Source organism: Xiphophorus couchianus, chromosome 9, assembly GCF_001444195.1.
Source record: "Xiphophorus couchianus chromosome 9, X_couchianus-1.0, whole genome shotgun sequence".
Lineage (NCBI taxonomy): Eukaryota > Metazoa > Chordata > Actinopteri > Cyprinodontiformes > Poeciliidae > Xiphophorus > Xiphophorus couchianus.
This window is the reverse complement of record NC_040236.1, coordinates 23,726,729-23,745,682: the sequence shown is the minus strand read 5'-3', so window position 1 is coordinate 23,745,682 and position 18,954 is coordinate 23,726,729. Positions and strand designations below refer to the sequence as shown.

The 18,954-nt window shown below is 40.9% G+C and overlaps 1 protein-coding gene across 4 annotated transcripts; it reads right to left on the bottom strand.

The window, feature by feature from the left end:
* Positions 1 to 2,650: 2,650 nt before the first annotated feature.
* hdlbpa (high density lipoprotein binding protein a) lies at positions 2,651 to 17,500 on the bottom strand. Of its 4 annotated transcripts, none has more exons than XM_028027478.1 (28): positions 17,398 to 17,500; positions 14,881 to 14,951; positions 13,234 to 13,349; positions 12,995 to 13,176; positions 11,961 to 12,176; positions 11,673 to 11,879; positions 11,362 to 11,577; positions 11,063 to 11,269; positions 10,867 to 10,974; positions 10,676 to 10,780; positions 10,292 to 10,370; positions 10,051 to 10,190; positions 9,868 to 9,972; positions 9,666 to 9,779; positions 9,018 to 9,104; positions 8,804 to 8,935; positions 8,504 to 8,722; positions 8,052 to 8,273; positions 6,799 to 7,017; positions 6,555 to 6,693; positions 6,307 to 6,458; positions 6,125 to 6,229; positions 5,913 to 6,047; positions 4,983 to 5,126; positions 4,692 to 4,871; positions 4,315 to 4,431; positions 4,088 to 4,228; positions 2,651 to 4,009 (listed from the first exon to the last, which is right to left on the bottom strand). In XM_028027478.1, the coding sequence occupies exons 3-28, from the start codon at positions 13,307 to 13,309 to the stop codon at positions 3,920 to 3,922; spliced, it is 3,837 nt and encodes a 1,278-aa protein (XP_027883279.1). In that variant the 5' UTR covers positions 13,310 to 13,349; positions 14,881 to 14,951; positions 17,398 to 17,500; the 3' UTR covers positions 2,651 to 3,919. The 4 variants fall into 4 exon arrangements, with proteins under 4 accessions (XP_027883279.1, XP_027883280.1, XP_027883281.1 ...); XM_028027479.1 differs by having other exon boundaries at positions 6,307 to 6,455; XM_028027480.1 differs by having other exon boundaries at positions 12,995 to 13,158.
* Between the last annotated feature and the right edge of the window lie 1,454 nt (positions 17,501 to 18,954).

The following is an 18,954-nucleotide window of genomic DNA, read 5'->3' as shown; positions in this document are numbered from 1 at the left end:
TGTACCAATCCTCTAAAAAAAGAGGATAATCTCATACAGTACGTACTGAAGTCGAAGTTTGTTGTTGGTGTGCAAGTAAAAGACAGAAAGAGGAGATACGAGAAAGTAAGGGAGAGAAGATAAGAAGCCACTCGACTCTTTCATGTTGCAAGATGCAGGAGCAGATCGGCAGCAGAAGGCGAGTAATACGGCGACAAAAAAAAAAAAAAAAAACGCCCAGAGACACGAATCCAACTCTCAAATGTTTCTTTCTCTTCTCAGATTCAGAACTGCATTGACTTTCAAGGCAATCTCAGTGGGCAGAGGGAATCCTGAGGCCACCTAGATCGCTCTCCAAACACTTAGCGGAGACACTTTCTCTTAAATCACCTGCTATCTTAATCTGACAGCCCGACTCGATTATAAGGCAGAAAAATTGCTTTCCTTGCCACCAGCAGTCGTTGGGAAATTATCTTAATTGTGCCGTGATTATGCCTCAGAGCTCCGGTGAGAGCTTTTCCAATGCTCCTTTCAAACACAGGAGCACTTTGGAAGTGTTGAAAATGCACCTCTGTCAGCTCAGTCTCAGGAGGAGAAGGGATGGGAGGAAAAAAAATAAAGAGTCGTCTGCACTCGGTTCATAATTCTGACCAAAATGGAGAACGAACATGGAAGAAGGAGGAGGATTTTAACAGAAAGGCTGCTTGGAGAAATAAAATTAACCCCATTTCTGCGTCAAAATTTAAAGAAGGAGAAGTCAACTGGAGTGAAATCAACTTCTCCCACATTTTGACACGCTCCAAATACAAACTTCTATGTATTTTATTGGGAATTTATGTGAGAAGCTAATAATAATAAATTAGCAAAAAATAAAAAAAATCAATTCAAATTAGACCCGAAGGAAAATTCAATGCAACTCATTTCATCAAGTACCTCATTGTGGAAGGTGATGCTGTTAGCATGAAGCCTTCTCAGCTCTTCTGGGGTCATAGTTCAGGTGTCATTGGAGCATTTCAGATATTAATCAGTTGCTTCCACTTGTAAAAAAAAAAAAAACAGAGAAAAAAGAAAAAAACCTTCCAGTTGCCCAACATCCAAAACCAGGCGGAATAATTGTCGTCTTCGGCTCCACGTTGCAGAAACGAACTATGCAAACTGCATCTCCCAGCATTCATTGTGCTGGAGCTAAAACACGAACGGACCCGCTTTAAAGAACTGAACATACGTGCGTCTTTGAAGTCAGGAAAAGGACGTTTAGAAAGGTCCACGTGCAAAAATCCTCTGACGTCAGCTGAAGCGGCCTCTGCATCCGTTGACGTAAGGCGCCTTTTTTGGTTTTTAAACCAACTAGTGCTGGGCCGTATGAGTAAAAATTTGTATCACGTTTTTTTTTAAGTTTATCACGATAAATATAAATCTGACTTATTTTTTTCCTGACTGCTTTTATTTGTTTGTGGCCTATTTTACTCGCAGGAGTACAAGGCAAATCAAGGCTGCAACAAAAGTATCGATTACTTTGTCCCAACAAAATTACACGAATGAGTCGATATGAAATTGTAGAAAGAAATATAGAATGTAAGCTGTTTTTATTGTGCAGAACCCAACATTAAAAAAAATATGCCAATTTAAACACTTCTTTTCAAAAAGAAAATGATTTTAGTTTATTCTATAATATCCACAATTTCACCTATAATACTCAGGGTTTAAGTATTCAAGTGTTGCAAGTATGTATTGGAAGACATAAATGACATCCTTGAAGTCAAGTTATTAAAATATTAGCGTCACACTAAATATTCCGAGCTTGTACCGCTTCTGTGTTTTCCATTCAATAAACAATTCACATTAAAACCAACAGTAAGAATATCCTTCGGCGTGAACAGCTTGATAAATGCAACATTAAGAACGTTATAGTAATCTGGCTAAAGTATTTTCGGTCCAGTAAGACATACCTCGAATCGTTTTAATCCTCTGAACCAGGCTCTGTTTACAGTCCGTAGCGGCTTCACGTCCTTTAATTGGCTGACTGATAATGTCACTCCATCGCTTTTCCGACTATACCGGGCGGCGGAATGTTTAAAAACCCCCAATATACTTAGTTATTTAATCGTGTGGCCTCGAATCTTGGCCACACTCTTTTCTTTTTATATTTCCCGTCTCTCTTTCTTTATCCGCCATCTGTTTTTTAATCGTTATTCCAACGTGATTAGCTGTTAGCCAACAGACGGTTCCGCTACCTGGCTGAGCCAATCACCGCGGTGTGGCGGATGAATTCATACCGGATATGCCGTTGTAATGTAAAGAATCCATCAGCTAGGACTACAGCTCATCTACCGCATCAGAACGAGTTTTTCCATTTCATCGTTTTTGCTGAACGTCTGGACATTCAATGGAGATCACCACGTAACCAGAGATCATTCTGTTGTCTGGGCTGAAATGGTGAAAATCACTTAATGTTTTGCTGAATAGAATCTGTGTTCAATATGTGATCAAAAAACCCAAATTCTGTCATTTAATTTTTATAGTGACCTTCCACAATTTTCTATTTTTAGATATACTCATGAACTGCTAAATTCTCAAAAATCCATCTTTTCCAGTTGCCTCACAGCTTTGTGTTGGGCAATCATGAATATTCATTTGTGATGAACCCAAAAATGACAACGGATATGAAAAATGTTTTCAATTTTTTTTATTGGCTTTTGGACAGTTTTTTCCAGTGTCGCCCATAACCGTTCACTTCATGGTATTTGCATAATCTTTCGTTCAATACTAGGAGGATATAAACCAAGGTAGGTAGATGCTAGACATTTACTTAGCAGCTAGTAGGCTAAACGTACACACCAAGTAAAACACACAACTGGGAAGAAAATGTTTTTGAAAGAATGAGGAAACACCTTGCGGTTGTCTACTGAAAGCAACTCATCTCTACCTGGTTTGTATCTTTCTAGTTGTAAGGCTGAAATAAAAATAAAAAATAAAAAACTGGGAGGGGCCATTGCTATATAACAGAGGGGATCTGCATAGCAACTGGAAGACAAAGGGACTGGACACTGACCCATTACAGAGGGCGAAGAACGCAGGACGTCGTTAAAGTTGGCACAAGATGGTCGACTTCCGTAGAGTGATCTACTTTATAAATGTAACGAATCTATTTAAAACAGTTAGTGTGAGGTTTTGATGCTGTGGAGCTCTAGCCTAGTGTTGTACAAAGTTTAGGTGTGGCATGATCTCCAAGCATCTGGCAGTTTGAGTTGGTGCCATTCTGTGGTGGCTGAAACTCAGCCAACACCCTCCCCCTCTTTCCCTCCCCAACACCTTCCATCACAGCTCACCAATTCATAAGGCTACAAGGTGGGAGCCGAAGTTTGATCGTTCGCACAGCAGCACAGGTACGAGCACATGGAAGGACATGATTGGACGATCACTATAGTGTGCTTGGAAACGGATGACTACGTCATTTTCACTGGGCTACATGGATGAAGCAGGAAGGGGCGTGGGAACCTTCTATGACTGACATTTAAGTTTGAACACTAAAATCAGTATCTCCCCACCCCCTGTGTTCCTGCAAAAGGCAACTAAGATCAGGGCAGCTCACGTAAAACGTAGTGATGTCTTCGTCATCACAATTTGGTAGAACAGTTCAAACCACAATGAGGCTTCTGGTCTAAAACATTTAAAACATCGGTGTAGACACGACGGCAACACGGCCGTTCTGGCTCGAGACGGTACGAGTGAACGCAGACACGAAGCTCACCATGGATTACAGTATCTGAAAGCTCTTATTGTGGACTAGTGACCGAGATGCAGGATGATATTCTGAGAACTAAAGACTTTGAGGGTCAGAGGTCAGTCCAGGTCCAGAGGTTTTTTTGGGGGGGTTGGGAGGGATGCAGATGGAGTTGGTGGAGGGGAAGATTTGACTAGTTACGTTTAAGCCAATGGCTTAAAAGCGTTTGGGTCCCCAGGGTGACGCCTTCGCTTGGACCGGTGCGCCAAAGCTTGGGAAGTCTTCTGAGCTGCTCATGTCAGGAGCCTGAAAGAAAAAGGAGCAAATGGATTCAGAAAAACTAGTGAGGCAGAGTGGAATAGCAGCAGGTTGGGCAAGTCTCACCTTCTCGTTGCCGGTGGCCCAGGGAGCTTCTCTAACCACGAAACCTTTGGAATGGCCACGCTGCTCATCCGCAGCAGCAACGCTGCCACCAGGTGGCCTCATGTATGCCATCTTCGCCTCATTTTCCACAACATCTGACAACTGAAAATTAACCAAAAAAAAGTGCATCAGCAAACATTTGGTATTTGATTGTGACAGGACAAATAATAATGTTCAGAGGAGCTTACATATTCCTCTTCCAGGTTCAGGAGATGATCGATGGCTTCATCCACATGTTCAGGACGACCTACTACTGTCACAAGGTTTGGGTCTGCAGCGCCACTCTGTGGAAACCTGAGGTCAATCTGAAAACATTGAGAAGTCATGTTTAAGTCATGATTTAAAAAAAAAAAAATTGACATTTTCAATGAAAACAAATCGGACTATAAATTTTCTAGAACATGTTTTTGACTTAAAAGCTCAATTTACATGTTTAACTCCTGCCTTACTGTGATCAAGAATTTGTACATTTACACGAACATTTAAATGGCATCAGTGAGGTTTTGGTTGAGTTCCTTTGTGCATATTCTACACAGGAGGACATTTCAGCTCTACTGAAGCTCACCTTAAACTCATCCATGATCTTGCGGATGCCCTTGCCCCGAGCGCCAATGATGCGGGCGTGAACCCTGCTGTCCAGGGTGATGGTCTCGGTGATCATCTCCTCCAGCTCGTCCACTATAGCCTGGATAGCCTCCCGTGCAGCTATGGCGTTCTGCTCATACCCTGTAATCGTGATCTGATCCTTTGAAGAAGGAGAAAAGAAAAGAAGAAAAAAAAAAAAAGATTTGAGCCATTCTATTTTACAAATGTGTTAAGAAAAAATAACTTTAAGCATTAGTTTGCCATACTATACCTGGTTTTCATCATTCTTCTCTGGGAACTGGATGTTCACATCATGCTCTGTGCGGATGGTTGTGATGATGGCGCCCTTGCGGCCGATGATTTTTGGGTGATGCTTTGGATCCACAGTGATGGTCAGTTTGAAGCTCTTGAGTGCCTGCAGGTTCAGGAGAGATTTTTTGCACAAAACTTGTTTTATTGCCCGATTTCATGCATTTGAAAGGAAATCTGAGACTTTTGTGCTGATGTGTTGTGCATGACCTTTAAAAGGTGACCTATTATGATTCATTGAGCAGGTTAGGACAGGCCAAAACATGTTTACATTTTTTTGTACCAATATTCTTAGATAACGAGATTTGAGTCTGATCAATTCTGTGTATCAAGGTCATTTCACAATGAGGTGTTTTAGGGCTTCTGTCACTTTCAATCCAAATAAGCTGCTGCTGGCCACACCCCTGAACTCACTGTTAGCTGCAAACAGATGCTCAATTATACGACTTTACCTCTCTGAAAAGCAGAAGTGGAGCCTCCTGCACCACCAACAAGAATGAAGCAAGTGGATTCTGGATGACAAGTCAACAACAAAACACTTGTCTTTTCCAGTAGCCATTGTACGGACCATACAACAGTAAAACTAGACGACCAAATGTGCTCTAGCTCAGCTTCTTTTCCTAAGTAACAGTGCAGTGCCCGTCATTCTTGACTTTACAATTGGGAAGTTTTTGAAACGTTCATTTTCCAAACATAAAAAAAAGAAAACATGAATTCATTGCCAAAAAAAAACACCAGTTTTAAAAGTACAGAATTTGAATTTTGCATAATAGGTCCCATTTGAGATAACATTAAAGTTTAAGTGCAGGACTAAGAAAATCATCCCAGTTTTGTGTTGCATCTTGTGAAAGAGGCTGAAGCAGAACGACTTGAAAGAACTACAAATACAAACCCGTTCCGCCTGCTCAGCCTGCAGCTCCTTGACCCGCTCGAAGAGGCCTTCTTTGGCACGGTCAAGGTGAGAGGCCAAGCCGGTGATGGCGATTTTATCAGACTGCTGGTCGGGAGGAGGCACTTGTATGTTTACCTGGAAGCATGTTGAAGTCATGAGGAAGCTGCACTGAGCCCACATCGCGTTTTAACTGATTTTAAAAGATGGTGTACCTCAAATTCATCCATCATCTTACGAATTCCACTTCCTTTTTGTCCAATAATGTATCGATGAAGCTCAAAAGGCACTTCCACCTCAATCGTGACGGGAACCAGGGCCTGCAGAGAGGAGAAGACACTTAGATGTAGAAAAGCAACTGACTGAGTCCAAACTGAGGCGTGGCGTCAGCTCTGACCTTCAGTGCTTCCAAGGCAGCCTCACAGCGCTCTTTGCGACCGGAAATCAAAATCACGTCACACTTTTTGGGAGCGTTTGGGTCAACAGGTTCTTTCACTTCACCATTGGCCTCTCCGTTCTCCTGAACGGGAGCTTCTGCAGGAGGTGCTGCTAAACAAACATATACACACCGTTAATTGTTTTGAGCCAAAAACACTCCTTTTTGTTTAAAGTTTGGTCAGAAACACAATGAAAGCCTGCTTTTACCTTGTGGGTCCTCACGCTCTGGAAACTTAATCTGCACGTTGTGATCTCTGGTGATCTGCTGAATACGTGAGCCCTTGGGACCCATGATGGAACGGTGGAACTTTTGAGAGATCACACAATCGACGGTCACCTGAGCCTCCTGGGGTGGAGGGGAAACAAACAAACAAAAAAATCATTAAGTAAAAATCTTAGAAGAAAGAAACAAGGGTCAAAAAAAAAAAAAAAAAGGACAACCAACACTTACCAGGTCCTCAACAATCTCCTGCATGCGCTTCTTGGCTGCCTCCACACATTCTTTGGCTCCTTTGAGGGTGATCTTGTCGCTCTGGGAGGCGGTACGAGGGAAGCTCACCATGACGCCACCGTACTCATCAGCAAGGTCCCTGAGGACCTGACCCCGGCGGGCCACAAAGTAGCGATGGTGCTTGGTGTCGACGTTCATCGTGTCCTCCACAATGTTGTCCTTAAACCACAAAGTGGACATCACTATTTAGAAACCACAAGATATGCACTTTTATTTATTTTTAAATTATGGATCAGGAATGGGCTGGTTAGCGATAAGTTTCCTATTACAACATTCCAAAAGTTTAAGGTTGACCCTTTAGGGACATTTTGTGCCATTTGTTTGTTTTGATTTTAAATCAAGCCATTTTTAGAAGTGTTGAATGAATCAGCTTATTTAAACCATAAATTAGTTCAAAATGGCTTCACAGAAACACGTAAAAAACAGTCTAGTACTGTTACGGTAAATCAAACGTTAGTGCAATCACAATATATATCCACTTCCGCACCATTGATTCCATCATGTTAAATTCTCTCGCTGCTGCTCTATTCCCGTGTTCTATTGCGTGACTGATCACCTTGAGCTTAAACTCTGCGTCGTAAGCGTGTCTCTTAATAGGAGCCATTTTGGGGTCTTTACACAAAACCCAGCATGCACCGCGCGCTTCTTCTTCTACGGGGGAAAATGAAGTCGGCGGCTGCTTACCGTAGTTGCGAGACCAGTTGTGGCTCAATATTGGTCCATATATAAGGCGCACCGGATTATAAGGCGCACTCTCGGCTTTTGAGAAAATTGAAGGTTTTTAGGTGCGCCTTATAGTGCAGAAAATACGGTAATCTGCACCTTTCACCCACTCAAATTTAAGACCATTATGAATGGAATTTAAGACCTACATATCTACTGAAGTGTAGTACTGGCATTAAATTTGTTCTTACCCATAATAGATGCAAACAAAGCTAGCAAGGTAGCTGCTAACATACTCTAGCTAGCAAGAGTGTTAGTGAGTTACCAGTAGCCTCAAAAGTCCACAGTCTCAGAACACAAAGATATTTGAGTGCAACTCAAACTTTTGCCCTACAAAAAAAAAGTCCCACAAGAGGAAAAAAAAACACTACACCAGAAATATCAAATAGGCCTCAAGGTTTTCCCATTGAACCCACATACCAGCACATTCCTATAAAAGACTTTTTTTTTTTTTTTTGAAAATGGCATACCAAACTCTTGATGAGCTCTTCCAGCTCCTTCTGGGCTGTCCGAACCGCCTCCTCTGTCCCAACCACAGTGATGAGTTCTTGGTCTTTGTCTTCAGAGGTGGGGAAAATGATTCTGGCACCAGTGCTGTCGCGGACCTTCCGGATGTTTCCGCCGCCTTTCCCGATGAGAAACTTGTGGTATTCTGGTTTTGCATGCAGCTCAGCAGTGAAACTCTTTATTTGCTGTGAAAGATGATTTACCAAATTTTGAGTTCGGTAGGGCTATTCAGAATAAATTTATGATAGTAGACAGCCATGTTGAAGAGGTGGTAACCACCCTAAAGTGTAGGTGGCTTTGGGGTGGACGGGTGCTAAACATTTCCTCGCTGGCAAACATCAATCCAATTGTATAATCACATGGCAAAATAAAATGCTTGCAAGTTTAGCAAGGAAGTTGAAAGACTTGTACGAACCTTTTCCTCTGCTAAAGCAAGTAGTTGCTGCTTTGCTTTCTCCACCTCCTCCACTGGGCCTCTGATGGTGACTTTATCGATCCCTGAGCCCTCGGAGGGGAAGTGGATGTGCACGCCGCCGCACTCCTCCATGATGGAGCGCACCAGGCGGCCCTTTGAGCCAATCAGCGAATTGTGCAACTTGGAGGGGATGGACACGTCCATTTCTGTGATGTTGGCCTGAACGCAGAGAGACAAGAGTTACTAAACTGTAGTTTTACTATCATACAACCAGATGAACAGGGTTTATCGAGTGTTTACCAGTTCTTTCTGAATAGCCAAAATGCGGTTCCTTGCAGCTTCACAGTTTGCTTTCTTCCCTGTAATGACGATCATTTCAGAGTTGCTGTTTTCGGCAGGGAGGTCGATTTTGGTGTTTGTTTCCTCTCGGATCTACAGCATTAAGGATCTTGTTTAAGGCTTCTTCTTGGATTGGCGGTGCAATACAGAAAAAAAAAAGTACAACATACAGCACCTTCTTGATGTTTGCTCCTCCTTTTCCAATTATGTTCCTATGAAACTGCTTGAAGATGGGGACGGACAGAGTCTGGCTGTTCTCCACCTAAACCAGCAAAAGTGAAAATGTGAACGCACATTTACTGAAGGGATTCACCAACTCAAATTCCATTCACAAAAGTCTTAAATTTAAGACCTACATCTCCACAGAAATGTACAAACTTCATCCAGCCAAGTGGAGATTGCACTTACCCGTAATTGATGCAAAAAGAGACAGCTAGCAAGTGTATGTTAGTGAGGAACTGTTGGCCTCAACCGCCTTGTCACAGAGCACAATAAAGTACTTTTGCCTGACAGTTTGAGTTATTTGTTTTTCTGACAAAAGTCCCACAAGAAACACAAACTGAATATACAAGATTAAATAGTCCTGCCAAGAGAAAATTTAAGACCTGTAACGTTAGATAATGATAACCAGGGGCCGTGTACTAAGGGGCAACATTTCTTTTGAAAAAATAAAATCAGTATAATGAAGAAATCTTAAGGCCTTAATTTTAGATACATGCATGTAATACTTTAGGGATGCACAGACACCCTGTGCTGCACCTCAAAATGTGCATCACAGTAGTAATAAAAGAGGGAAAAAATTATTTTAAAAAACTGAGTTTACCATTTCAGCCACCATCTTCTGCATGAACTTGGAGCATTTTTCCACCTCATTCCGAGGCCCTCTAAGTTGAACAATGTCGCTCTTCTGTGCTGGGTCGGGGAAATTGATGATGACCTGGAACAAACGTTAAGGAGCCGTTCAGAGACCGCCAGCAGCTTCAGTACAGAGCAAATGCAAACCAAAACGAGGAGTTAGAACTGACCTCTGGAAATTTGTCCCGCACTTCCTTTATCTTCTCCCCTTTTTGCCCAATGATGGTTCTGTGTAAACGATGTTCGATGATCAAGTCCTTTGTACGCTCGTTCTCCTGCAAGCCCCACAAGTTATTGAGCAACACGAGATCGTACGGTGAACTACATGTAGCGTCTTAGCAGTGTGCACCAACCATGCGTGACGCTAGCTCCAGCAGCTCCTTCTTGGCCTCCTGCACACCCTGGGGATCCCCCTCTATGCGAATCAGGTTGCTCTTCTCGTTGTCAGGGGGGATGCGGACTGTCACCTTGTGCAGCTCTTTGATGCGGTTGACTAAATGTTAAAAATCAGAAAACAGATTGTTTTTAAGCACAAAAATAATAAAATTTTTATTTTATTTTTCTTAAATTACGCAGTCTCAGGAGCACACTTACTGTTGACGCCTCCTTTTCCAATCAGGTGACGATGGAATTTGGGGTCCACAGTGATCTCTGCATAGTCCATTCGACTTACCTGTTAAAAGGCGAAATTATAAATAAATAATGAAACGTGTGCCTTCAATGTGTAGAGATGCACCACAAATGGCCTCTGACCAAAATCGGATGGTTTTTAATTTCATCAAGTCAGAAAGTCAAAAATCCTATCTTTTGCAAATGACTGAATGCACCATTCCTAAATTCTACCAAATTATGTCACTCTTTGGTGTAGAAGTAGTCACAGAGAAGAAATCTTAAGTTTTTGGTATCAGCAGGTCAAAGATTTTCTTCATGTACAGAAGATAATTCATTTGCTAGACTTCAGTGAAAAGGAATCCTCACCAAATCCGTAACAATGGCTTCAATCTGACTCTGCACAACCTGCACGTCTTTGGTTGGTCCTTCCAAAGTGATTTTATCTTCTCCCTCGGTGAACTCAATGTGCACCTGAACACAAACGATAAAAACATCAATTCACTTAGGACTAATAAACACTCAAACCTCAAACTTCTTCCAGTCTAGACGACACTCACCTTGGGCATCTGTTGGGTGATCTTAGCCAAGTTCTGTCCCTTTTTGCCAATGATGAAACGATGAAGCCAAGAAGGAGCTGACACAGAGGAAACAGTATAACTGTTTGCCTGAAAACGGAAACAAAAAGTTAGTTTCACCTCCAACTCTCATGCCCTCCGGTTAGCATTTTCACTCGTCATCAGAAAGCGCCTGTACCTTGGCATACACTTCGGTGAGGGCCTGCCCCAGGCGGTCAGGCTCCCCACGAAGGATGACTGTTTCTGAGCTGTTGTCTGAAGGTGGGATCTCAACCGAGACGCCAGTTCTATCCAGGATCTCCTGCAGGGTGTTTCCCTTGGGGCCGACGACATATTTGTGCTGAGACTTCTTCACCTCCACCGCAATCGTGGTCGTACTCTTCTTCTGCAGGAGATATAAAGACCAGCTGTTTGTACCTTTTGACAGGAACTAAACATTGTTCTATACAATCTGATTTTTTGTTGCCTCCACCTCACCTTCTCCTCATGGATCTTCTTGATCAAAGCCACAGCAAGGGCCACCTGCTCCTTTTCCCCAGTGATGACAATCTCATTCTTATTTACGCTGGGAGGGGGGACATTAATGCGAGCACCAGTTTCCTGCATCATCTCTCCGACTATCTTATTGTAGGCACCGGTGATAAAGGGATGGTACACCTTATCAATGTTCACCCTCTCCACAGCACGCTTATCCTATATTTTTTTTAAATGCATAAGAAAAGTTAAAAATGGCAAAACTGGGAAATAAAAGTGAATGTGGAAATGCTTCTGCAGTGCATCAACATTACCTGCTCAGCAGAGATCAACAAGATCTCATGCTTTGCCTTTTCCAGACCCTCCTTGGTACCAGAGATCTTGATCTGGTTGCTGGAGTCGTCGGGTCGTGGGATCTGGATCTTGGTGGCAGTCTTGAGCTCTAGCTCCTGAAGCTTCTCCCCGTTTTTGCCGATGACAAAGCGATGGTGTTCCTTTGGGATAGCGACAGTCGCTGAAGCCTGATAAAAAACAAAAAACATTTCAGCCATCTTTGTCACAGACAATAAATGTTGAGCAATAGAAATTCCAAAGCTTCATACTTGAGTCTGCAGTCGGGACACGATCTCCTTGCGGGCCTTCATCACAGCATCCAGCTTCCCAGACACCATGATGGAGAGACCCTGGTCTTTAGCTAAGGAGAGTTCCAGGTGGGCTCCGGTCTTATGCATGATGTCCACACAGACCTTTGCTTGCTCCCCTTCCCCAAACTGGTTAATGTCCTTGTACTTGCGCTCCTCCAGCGGCACATGGAAAACCTGAGATGTATAAAAAAATAAAATAAAACTGATATTGTAATGAATTCATTAATGGGTGCCACAATAGCTGCAGTGAAACTCAGTTCCAGTTTCTTTTAAGCATACAAAAGTCACGAGACAGAACTTTGTGTTGCGTTTCTGGCATGCCCGTAAATCTGATGTAGAAGCTACATTAATCTTTAATCAAGTCCCACCACTAAAACCAGGGTCAAATTTAGGACTCTATTCTTTAATGCCACCTTGAATTAAATTTAAGACCGAAAAAAAACAGTACATCTATAGAATGGTCAGAGGATGCTGCTGCATTACAATCAAGCACAGCAAAAACTGACATTTCTGGGGTCTCCTTGTGGCTCTTAGCAGCAGCTTTGTGCTTCCCGCTCTGCATATGGCCCTATACAGCCTTAACCTCCCAAGTCCCACGTTTTTAGCACGAAATAACGCAATATTTTATGGATTAGCAACAGAAGTGATCCAGGGGCAAAAGTGACCATCAATAAATTCTGACTTACTTGATAGATGCAAAAAAAAAAAAAAAAAAAGCTAACTAGGGTACATGAGCTGCTAGTTATTGGTAGCCTTAAGTCACAGAACACAAGGAAGATGTCTGCATATAAAACTTTTACCTGCGAATATTATATATAATAAAATTATATAGTCATACCATGCCAAAATTTAAGACTTGTGATTAATGCATTTAAGGCCAACTTGCATTTAAGACATTAGACAGGATGCAAGGAAACTGTAAAATTATTATAAATTTGAGCAAAACTAGACACAGGACCACATGATAAGTTAAGGTAGTAGTACTGGTTCACCTGGGTGATAATGGAGGACTTGAGAGGCCGAATCTTTGATGTCCAGGCATTGGAAGTTTCCTGCGTCCCCTCAGGCGTGGCCGCTTTCTCAGGGAGAGGTGGGAAGGCATCCTTGTAGGTAGGAAGTTCCTCCTCCTCTTCTCCAGCATTGGGGCCTCCAGCAGCTGGAGGGTAGGATGAAACTACTCGGATTACCAAGACATAAAGTGATAAAAGTACATAAATGGTCAAACACTCACCACCACTTTGCTCTGGCAGAAGCCCACTGCGGTGCTCGATGAAGCTTTCCTGCGTAAGTACAGCGACTGAGCTCATGGTTAAGATCCCACGTCAAAGACAGAGTCCGAGTGTGCCACTGGAAACAAAGCGCATGGTTTAGTACAGTTACAACCACAATGCAGCTAACAAGTAACGGTTAAAGTAAATTATAGTTTGTTCACTTTTTGGAACGTGGTAGAGCTCAGAAAAACAGCAGTGATGTGAGCCACATGTTATTACAATTTGAATTTTGGTTCAATTACATTCAAACGGGTCGGGAAACGTTTAAGCTCAAGAACTCAACTTTTCTTTTTTTTTTTAAATTAAATAAAGTCACATGATCAAGCTCCTCTTTCTGCCATGTAAGCTTATTATAACTGAACTTTGGCTTTCCCTTTATCTAATCTACTTTTACCACAGAAAACCCCATGTTCCAGAGATCATGATCACCTTTATTAACAATGCCAAATGCAGTGCACCATCTCCGTCTCTTCAAACAGCACTATTCCAAGAATTATAGTAGGGTGACAGCTAAGAGGATTTCACTCGGTGACCTCTCTCTATGTCCACAATGCAAGAGCTTAAAGTCCATGAGCGGTCCATGTCTTAGATCTTTGAGCCAACAGTTCAGTTCCAAGAGCAAAACTCAGAAGTCCTCAGCACCACCTCCACTTTGTTGAATTTTATGCTTTAAGCTCCAACAGCAATCCTCATTAATGAGGGAATATAGTTTCTTGAAAAAAGGATATGCACCTTGTTTCAATCTGATCACATATAAAACAAAAACTCGATATAGCCAGGGGAGTCTCTAGTTTGTGTGTTTTGGTCAAGAAACTCTTGCCAACAAAGAAAAGAATGAATAATATTAGGGTGGATTTTCCTCCAAGAAAAGCAGAAAAAGGATATAAAAGCATGAACAACTTGAGTGAGTTACAATAGAAATGGTAAATCTGCATAGAGAACACCTGTTGCAAACTGAGGCAGCAACAACCCATTCATTCAACTAGAGGTTTTAATAACTATTACTGAAATCATAATCTAAAGAGTTAGCTATTATAATCTACGTTCACATCATAAATTTATGACCACACTTTGCTTTAAAGGTGGGAACATGATAAAGAAATGTGCTCGTGTCAGTCCCGTCCACATGCGTGTGTGCAGGTGTGTGTAATTGTGCGTGCAGGTGTGCGTATGAGGTGTGCCGTGTGCTCAAAATATGTGAACCATGTAGAAGTCCCAGCCACCTGACTGCACAGGTGTCTTCATGTCTCCTCTTTCTGCCAAGCTAGTTCAATATCAATGACACCAGAGTCTAAAAAGGCTAAATGATCATAAACATAAAGATGTGCAATGAAAAAAATACACCTTTTAGTAATGATTCCCCTCCCCCAGTAAATAGTCATTTACTATTGGTCCAAGTTTATCCCACCTTTATAACCTCTTGCTGCTTCAGCATAGTAAACTGAAACTGACTGCACTGTTTTACAACTGGGATGAAATTGGAAACCGCATTATCGACTTTGAACCTATCTTCTGTATACAACTGGACTGACTCAACATTTATGAAAAACAGAAGATTTATTCTATGTAAATGACTTAAAAATGCTGCATGTGTGCAAACAACTTACCAGCTAAATGGTCAGTTACCAGATAATCCGTCCTGTAAAATGCAAGTTCCCGTCAGCCTGCCAGCTTTTACCTGTTAAAAAAACAAAGAGGAGGAAGGTAAGGACTCCAAAAGGAATTATTTCTGTCTACGAAAAACCTTAAGCTTTAAATTCCTGTACTGTTTTATTGGTGAACAAGCAGATTTGCAATAAATACACCAGCTAATGACTCTTCAATGATAAATCAGATGGATCGATTATTGTTTTCCTAAAACAAATCCTACAAATAATTCTGGTCTAGTCTAGTCAAAACCTAAAAACTGAAAATTTTGGAGACTTTCCCACAAAAAGCATTATGAACTAAGATTGCAGCCTTTATAGGATTTGGGGGGGGAAATAGTAAACTTGCATTTAAACAGCTTTTTACACACATGTAACAGAGATAAGACTGTTTAAGATGGGTTTAATTGTCATTGATAACTTAATTATGTATGAAGTGCAAAAGAAGTGATTTTTATTGCATTTCATTGTGCTTGCTTGTTTAAGTCTCTAATTTGAGCTTAAGTATTGTGAATAATGTCTTCCAATAACACCTTGTCATATTTTCACATTTCCTGTTAACTTTTTTTTTTTTTTTTTTAAACACGAACACACGGTAGGTCCTTGGGGGAGCGCCCTGACGTCCCTTCCGCTGGGCTTAGCGAGTTTTCTGGGGGAAACTCTGGCATGATTCGCTCTGATTGGACCATGGAAGAATCTCAGGAGCGATGTGAATTAGACTCGAGGTAAAAATATTTTAAAAACAATAAACAGACCTTATCCAGTGAGAAGTTTCACTAGTCTTCTGCCTCTTATGGAGGCTTATTAACATAAGTCAAATCCTTTTAGTCAACTGTGTAATTCCTAGGTCATGAGTGACATGATGAAGCTTTTGACTAAACATTGGGGAAGGGAAACATCTTTGCACTCCTGCAGCCAAAACATGACTTCTAGTTTGGCATGTTACCAATTATGTACTATTATGGGTTCCTTCTTTGTACCAATTACTGGCTATGCTCCCAAAATAAAGTAAAGAGAAAAAAATAAAAAGGTAGTGTATATCAAAGTTGGCTTTTTAAAAATTCACAAAAACAAATCTATACCCAGTGATGTCGTTGCATGATAATGGCTTGGATCCATTTGTCTTGAAAATAGACTGGCGAGTTTCGAGTTTAAAATGAATACAGAAAAAAACAAACATTGATATGCTTTGCTGATACTAGCAAAATTTGATTCAGACAACTCATGCTTTCAAAGTATACTTATTTTAATACCGAACAGGTGGAAAATCTAAAGTATAACATTTTCCTCTATACTTCAAACCAAACCTTGACATTGCTTAATGTAGACAGATGATTATTAATGACCTCAGAATCATGTGCATCCAAAAAAAAAAAAAAAACTACTAAAAGAAATCCATGTATACCCTCTTACATGAATTTGGCATCCAAAAGTTTTTTTTTTCTGAATTAGGTTTTGAATTCTACTTCTGAAATATACTCATTTGAGAATTTAGCCAACATAATTTTGTAATTTTATGAAACTTAAAATAAAGCATAGTGATGCCAAGGAGAAAAGATATGCAACACGCCAGGTATTTATTAAAAAGCTACTGATAAGTCAGTGTGTTGTTGCTCTGTACTCCACGTTAACTTCCATTAATATTTCCTATAGCCTGCCAACATTCGAGCCTCAATAACATTATAGTCCAAATCCCAGCTTATAGACTTAAGAAGGCAGCTAACAGGATATCATGTTAACTAGCTGACAGCTGCCAGCGACACTTTACAGCACAGTTAATGCTAGGTGCCTTCATATCGGCTAACTTTGCCTAGCCGATAAAACATATAGTCTGGCTGACAAAAACTAATAATATCAAACAAGGACTCGGAGATAACGTTAGATACTCGGGTCATTGAGTAGAGCTGTGAGAGCCACAAGGACAAATACAGAATAATTGAATATTAGCCCAGAAACCACCGCTTGTTAGCAAACTTGCTAAAAACTTTGACTGCGGCGTGTACGACTGTGACACGTAGCCCTTCGGCTAATAGGTAGCCTTAACTTAGCATGCCTCACTCTCACTTGGAAAACACAACTTAAGTCTGTCTGTTTTACAGTTGGTGACATTAGAATGTCAGCTAATTAAAAGTTAAAAACTTTACAATAATCCCAACTGTACATTTAGACAGTGACCGGGACGTTTTATACGGGTTATACAACATCAGTACACTCACTAAAAGTACAAGTCCAACTATAGCCTAGCTAGCGAGCTAACGTTAGCTTCCATAACGTTCGACTAGCGAGCTAAGTCCACGTAGGCACACAGCTGAGAGAGGGTTGAAATGACACGGAGTCAGGCCAGAACATAGTGGAATATATAGAGCTTACATCTTAACTGGCCAAAGGACAAGTACCGCGGTGGTTTATTAGTGGTCAGTAGAAGTCACGGATGTCGGGAATACAGAGATATAGGACTGAAAACAAGCCAGTACTTACTTCTTTTATGTGTTCGTCTGCCCTGAAGGTGCAGGAGCTAAGCTGAAATTCCACTGGCGAGAAGGTGGGAGTGAAGCCTGACGGATATATAGAGGTCCCCGCCACCAATCATGTCCTAAAACGTCACGTCCAAGACTCCGGTTACAAATAACTTATTTTCATTCCCCTCAAACATTGTGGTTAGTGTTGTAATTTATTTATTTTTCTTAGACAATTTAAACGTTAGAGTGAGGCAACATTTGCAGTGGACAATGAACTAACTTACAATACAATCAAGGAATTAACTTTTTCTATTATTTTAAGTTACATATAATGTTGACTGTACAGTAAGTGCAGATGTAATAAACAAATAAAGCAAGCAAAGAAGTGTTCAACAGAGGGAATAAAGTTTATAACTTTTTTATCATTGAATTGCATTTGATATGAAGAAGAGATATTGAGATTACAGGTCAAAGATGCTGAGTTTTTACTTTAAATTAATCTTCTAAATATTTTTTTCTTTGCAATTTTTTGAAAAACATACTTATCTTTTGGTAAAAACTGCTTAAATATCAGCCTTCTTTTTCTTATTACAGCATCAAACTTTAAGAGTCGTGGCAGGTCATGCTTAGTGAACTGCTTCCTTCTTTTTTACGCTTTCCATTTTTATTTGTGTGACATGAAGGCATCCTAAAACCATGCATCATTGCAGGTTTCTTCCTCCTTGTGTCACAAATCATCCCAGACAGCCATCTTCATCCAAGTTACAGTCTCTTCATCACCACTGAACTCATTCACTTTTCAATAACTCCACTCCACTGTAGGATGGATGGATGGATGGATGGATGGGATAGGACATCAGGACATTAAGACGAGAATCAGACCCCCAGCATCACAGAACCTCCACCATACTGAGTTGTTGTACTTTTCCATAATGATTTCTGTTTTACATCAAACCCACCTGAGGCGGTTTTAGCAGACAAACTCCATGTTGGTCTCATCTAAGCAAATAAAACAGTTTCAGATGAAACGCCCAGTGGAGCGTGGCAACCTGCAAACATTTGCTGTTGTGAGAAAGAGTCTGTTTCCTGGCAGGCCTCTCAAATAAACAGGTTGGATGTAGTTAGCAAGTTGCTATAGAAACTTGGTGAAGCAGTTTTGAGTGAGTTTGAGATTCATTTTACCTCCTTTACTATCCTTCCTTTTTATTCTTTCACATAGCGGTAAGATAAAGTTAGGTCTTCATCCATTGCTCTTGGTCACAGTTCTAATTGGCTTAGGACAATTTATTGTTGCTCTAAATTCAGATTTAGACCACTTTAGGACAGAAGATAATGTCTAATCACTTTTTTTTAAGTTACTGAATATAGTGTAGAACTACACATATTTGTTTTATGCCATGTTCTGTTGTCTTTCCCATTTTGAAATGTTGATGATAGAGGTGAGTCACCATTCAACATCATATAATAATAATAATAATAATAATAATAATAATAATAATAATGGGATCTGCAATCTCTTTTTCAAGAGGGACCTGGTAAGATTGCTACACCATTTACAAGTATCAATATTTACATT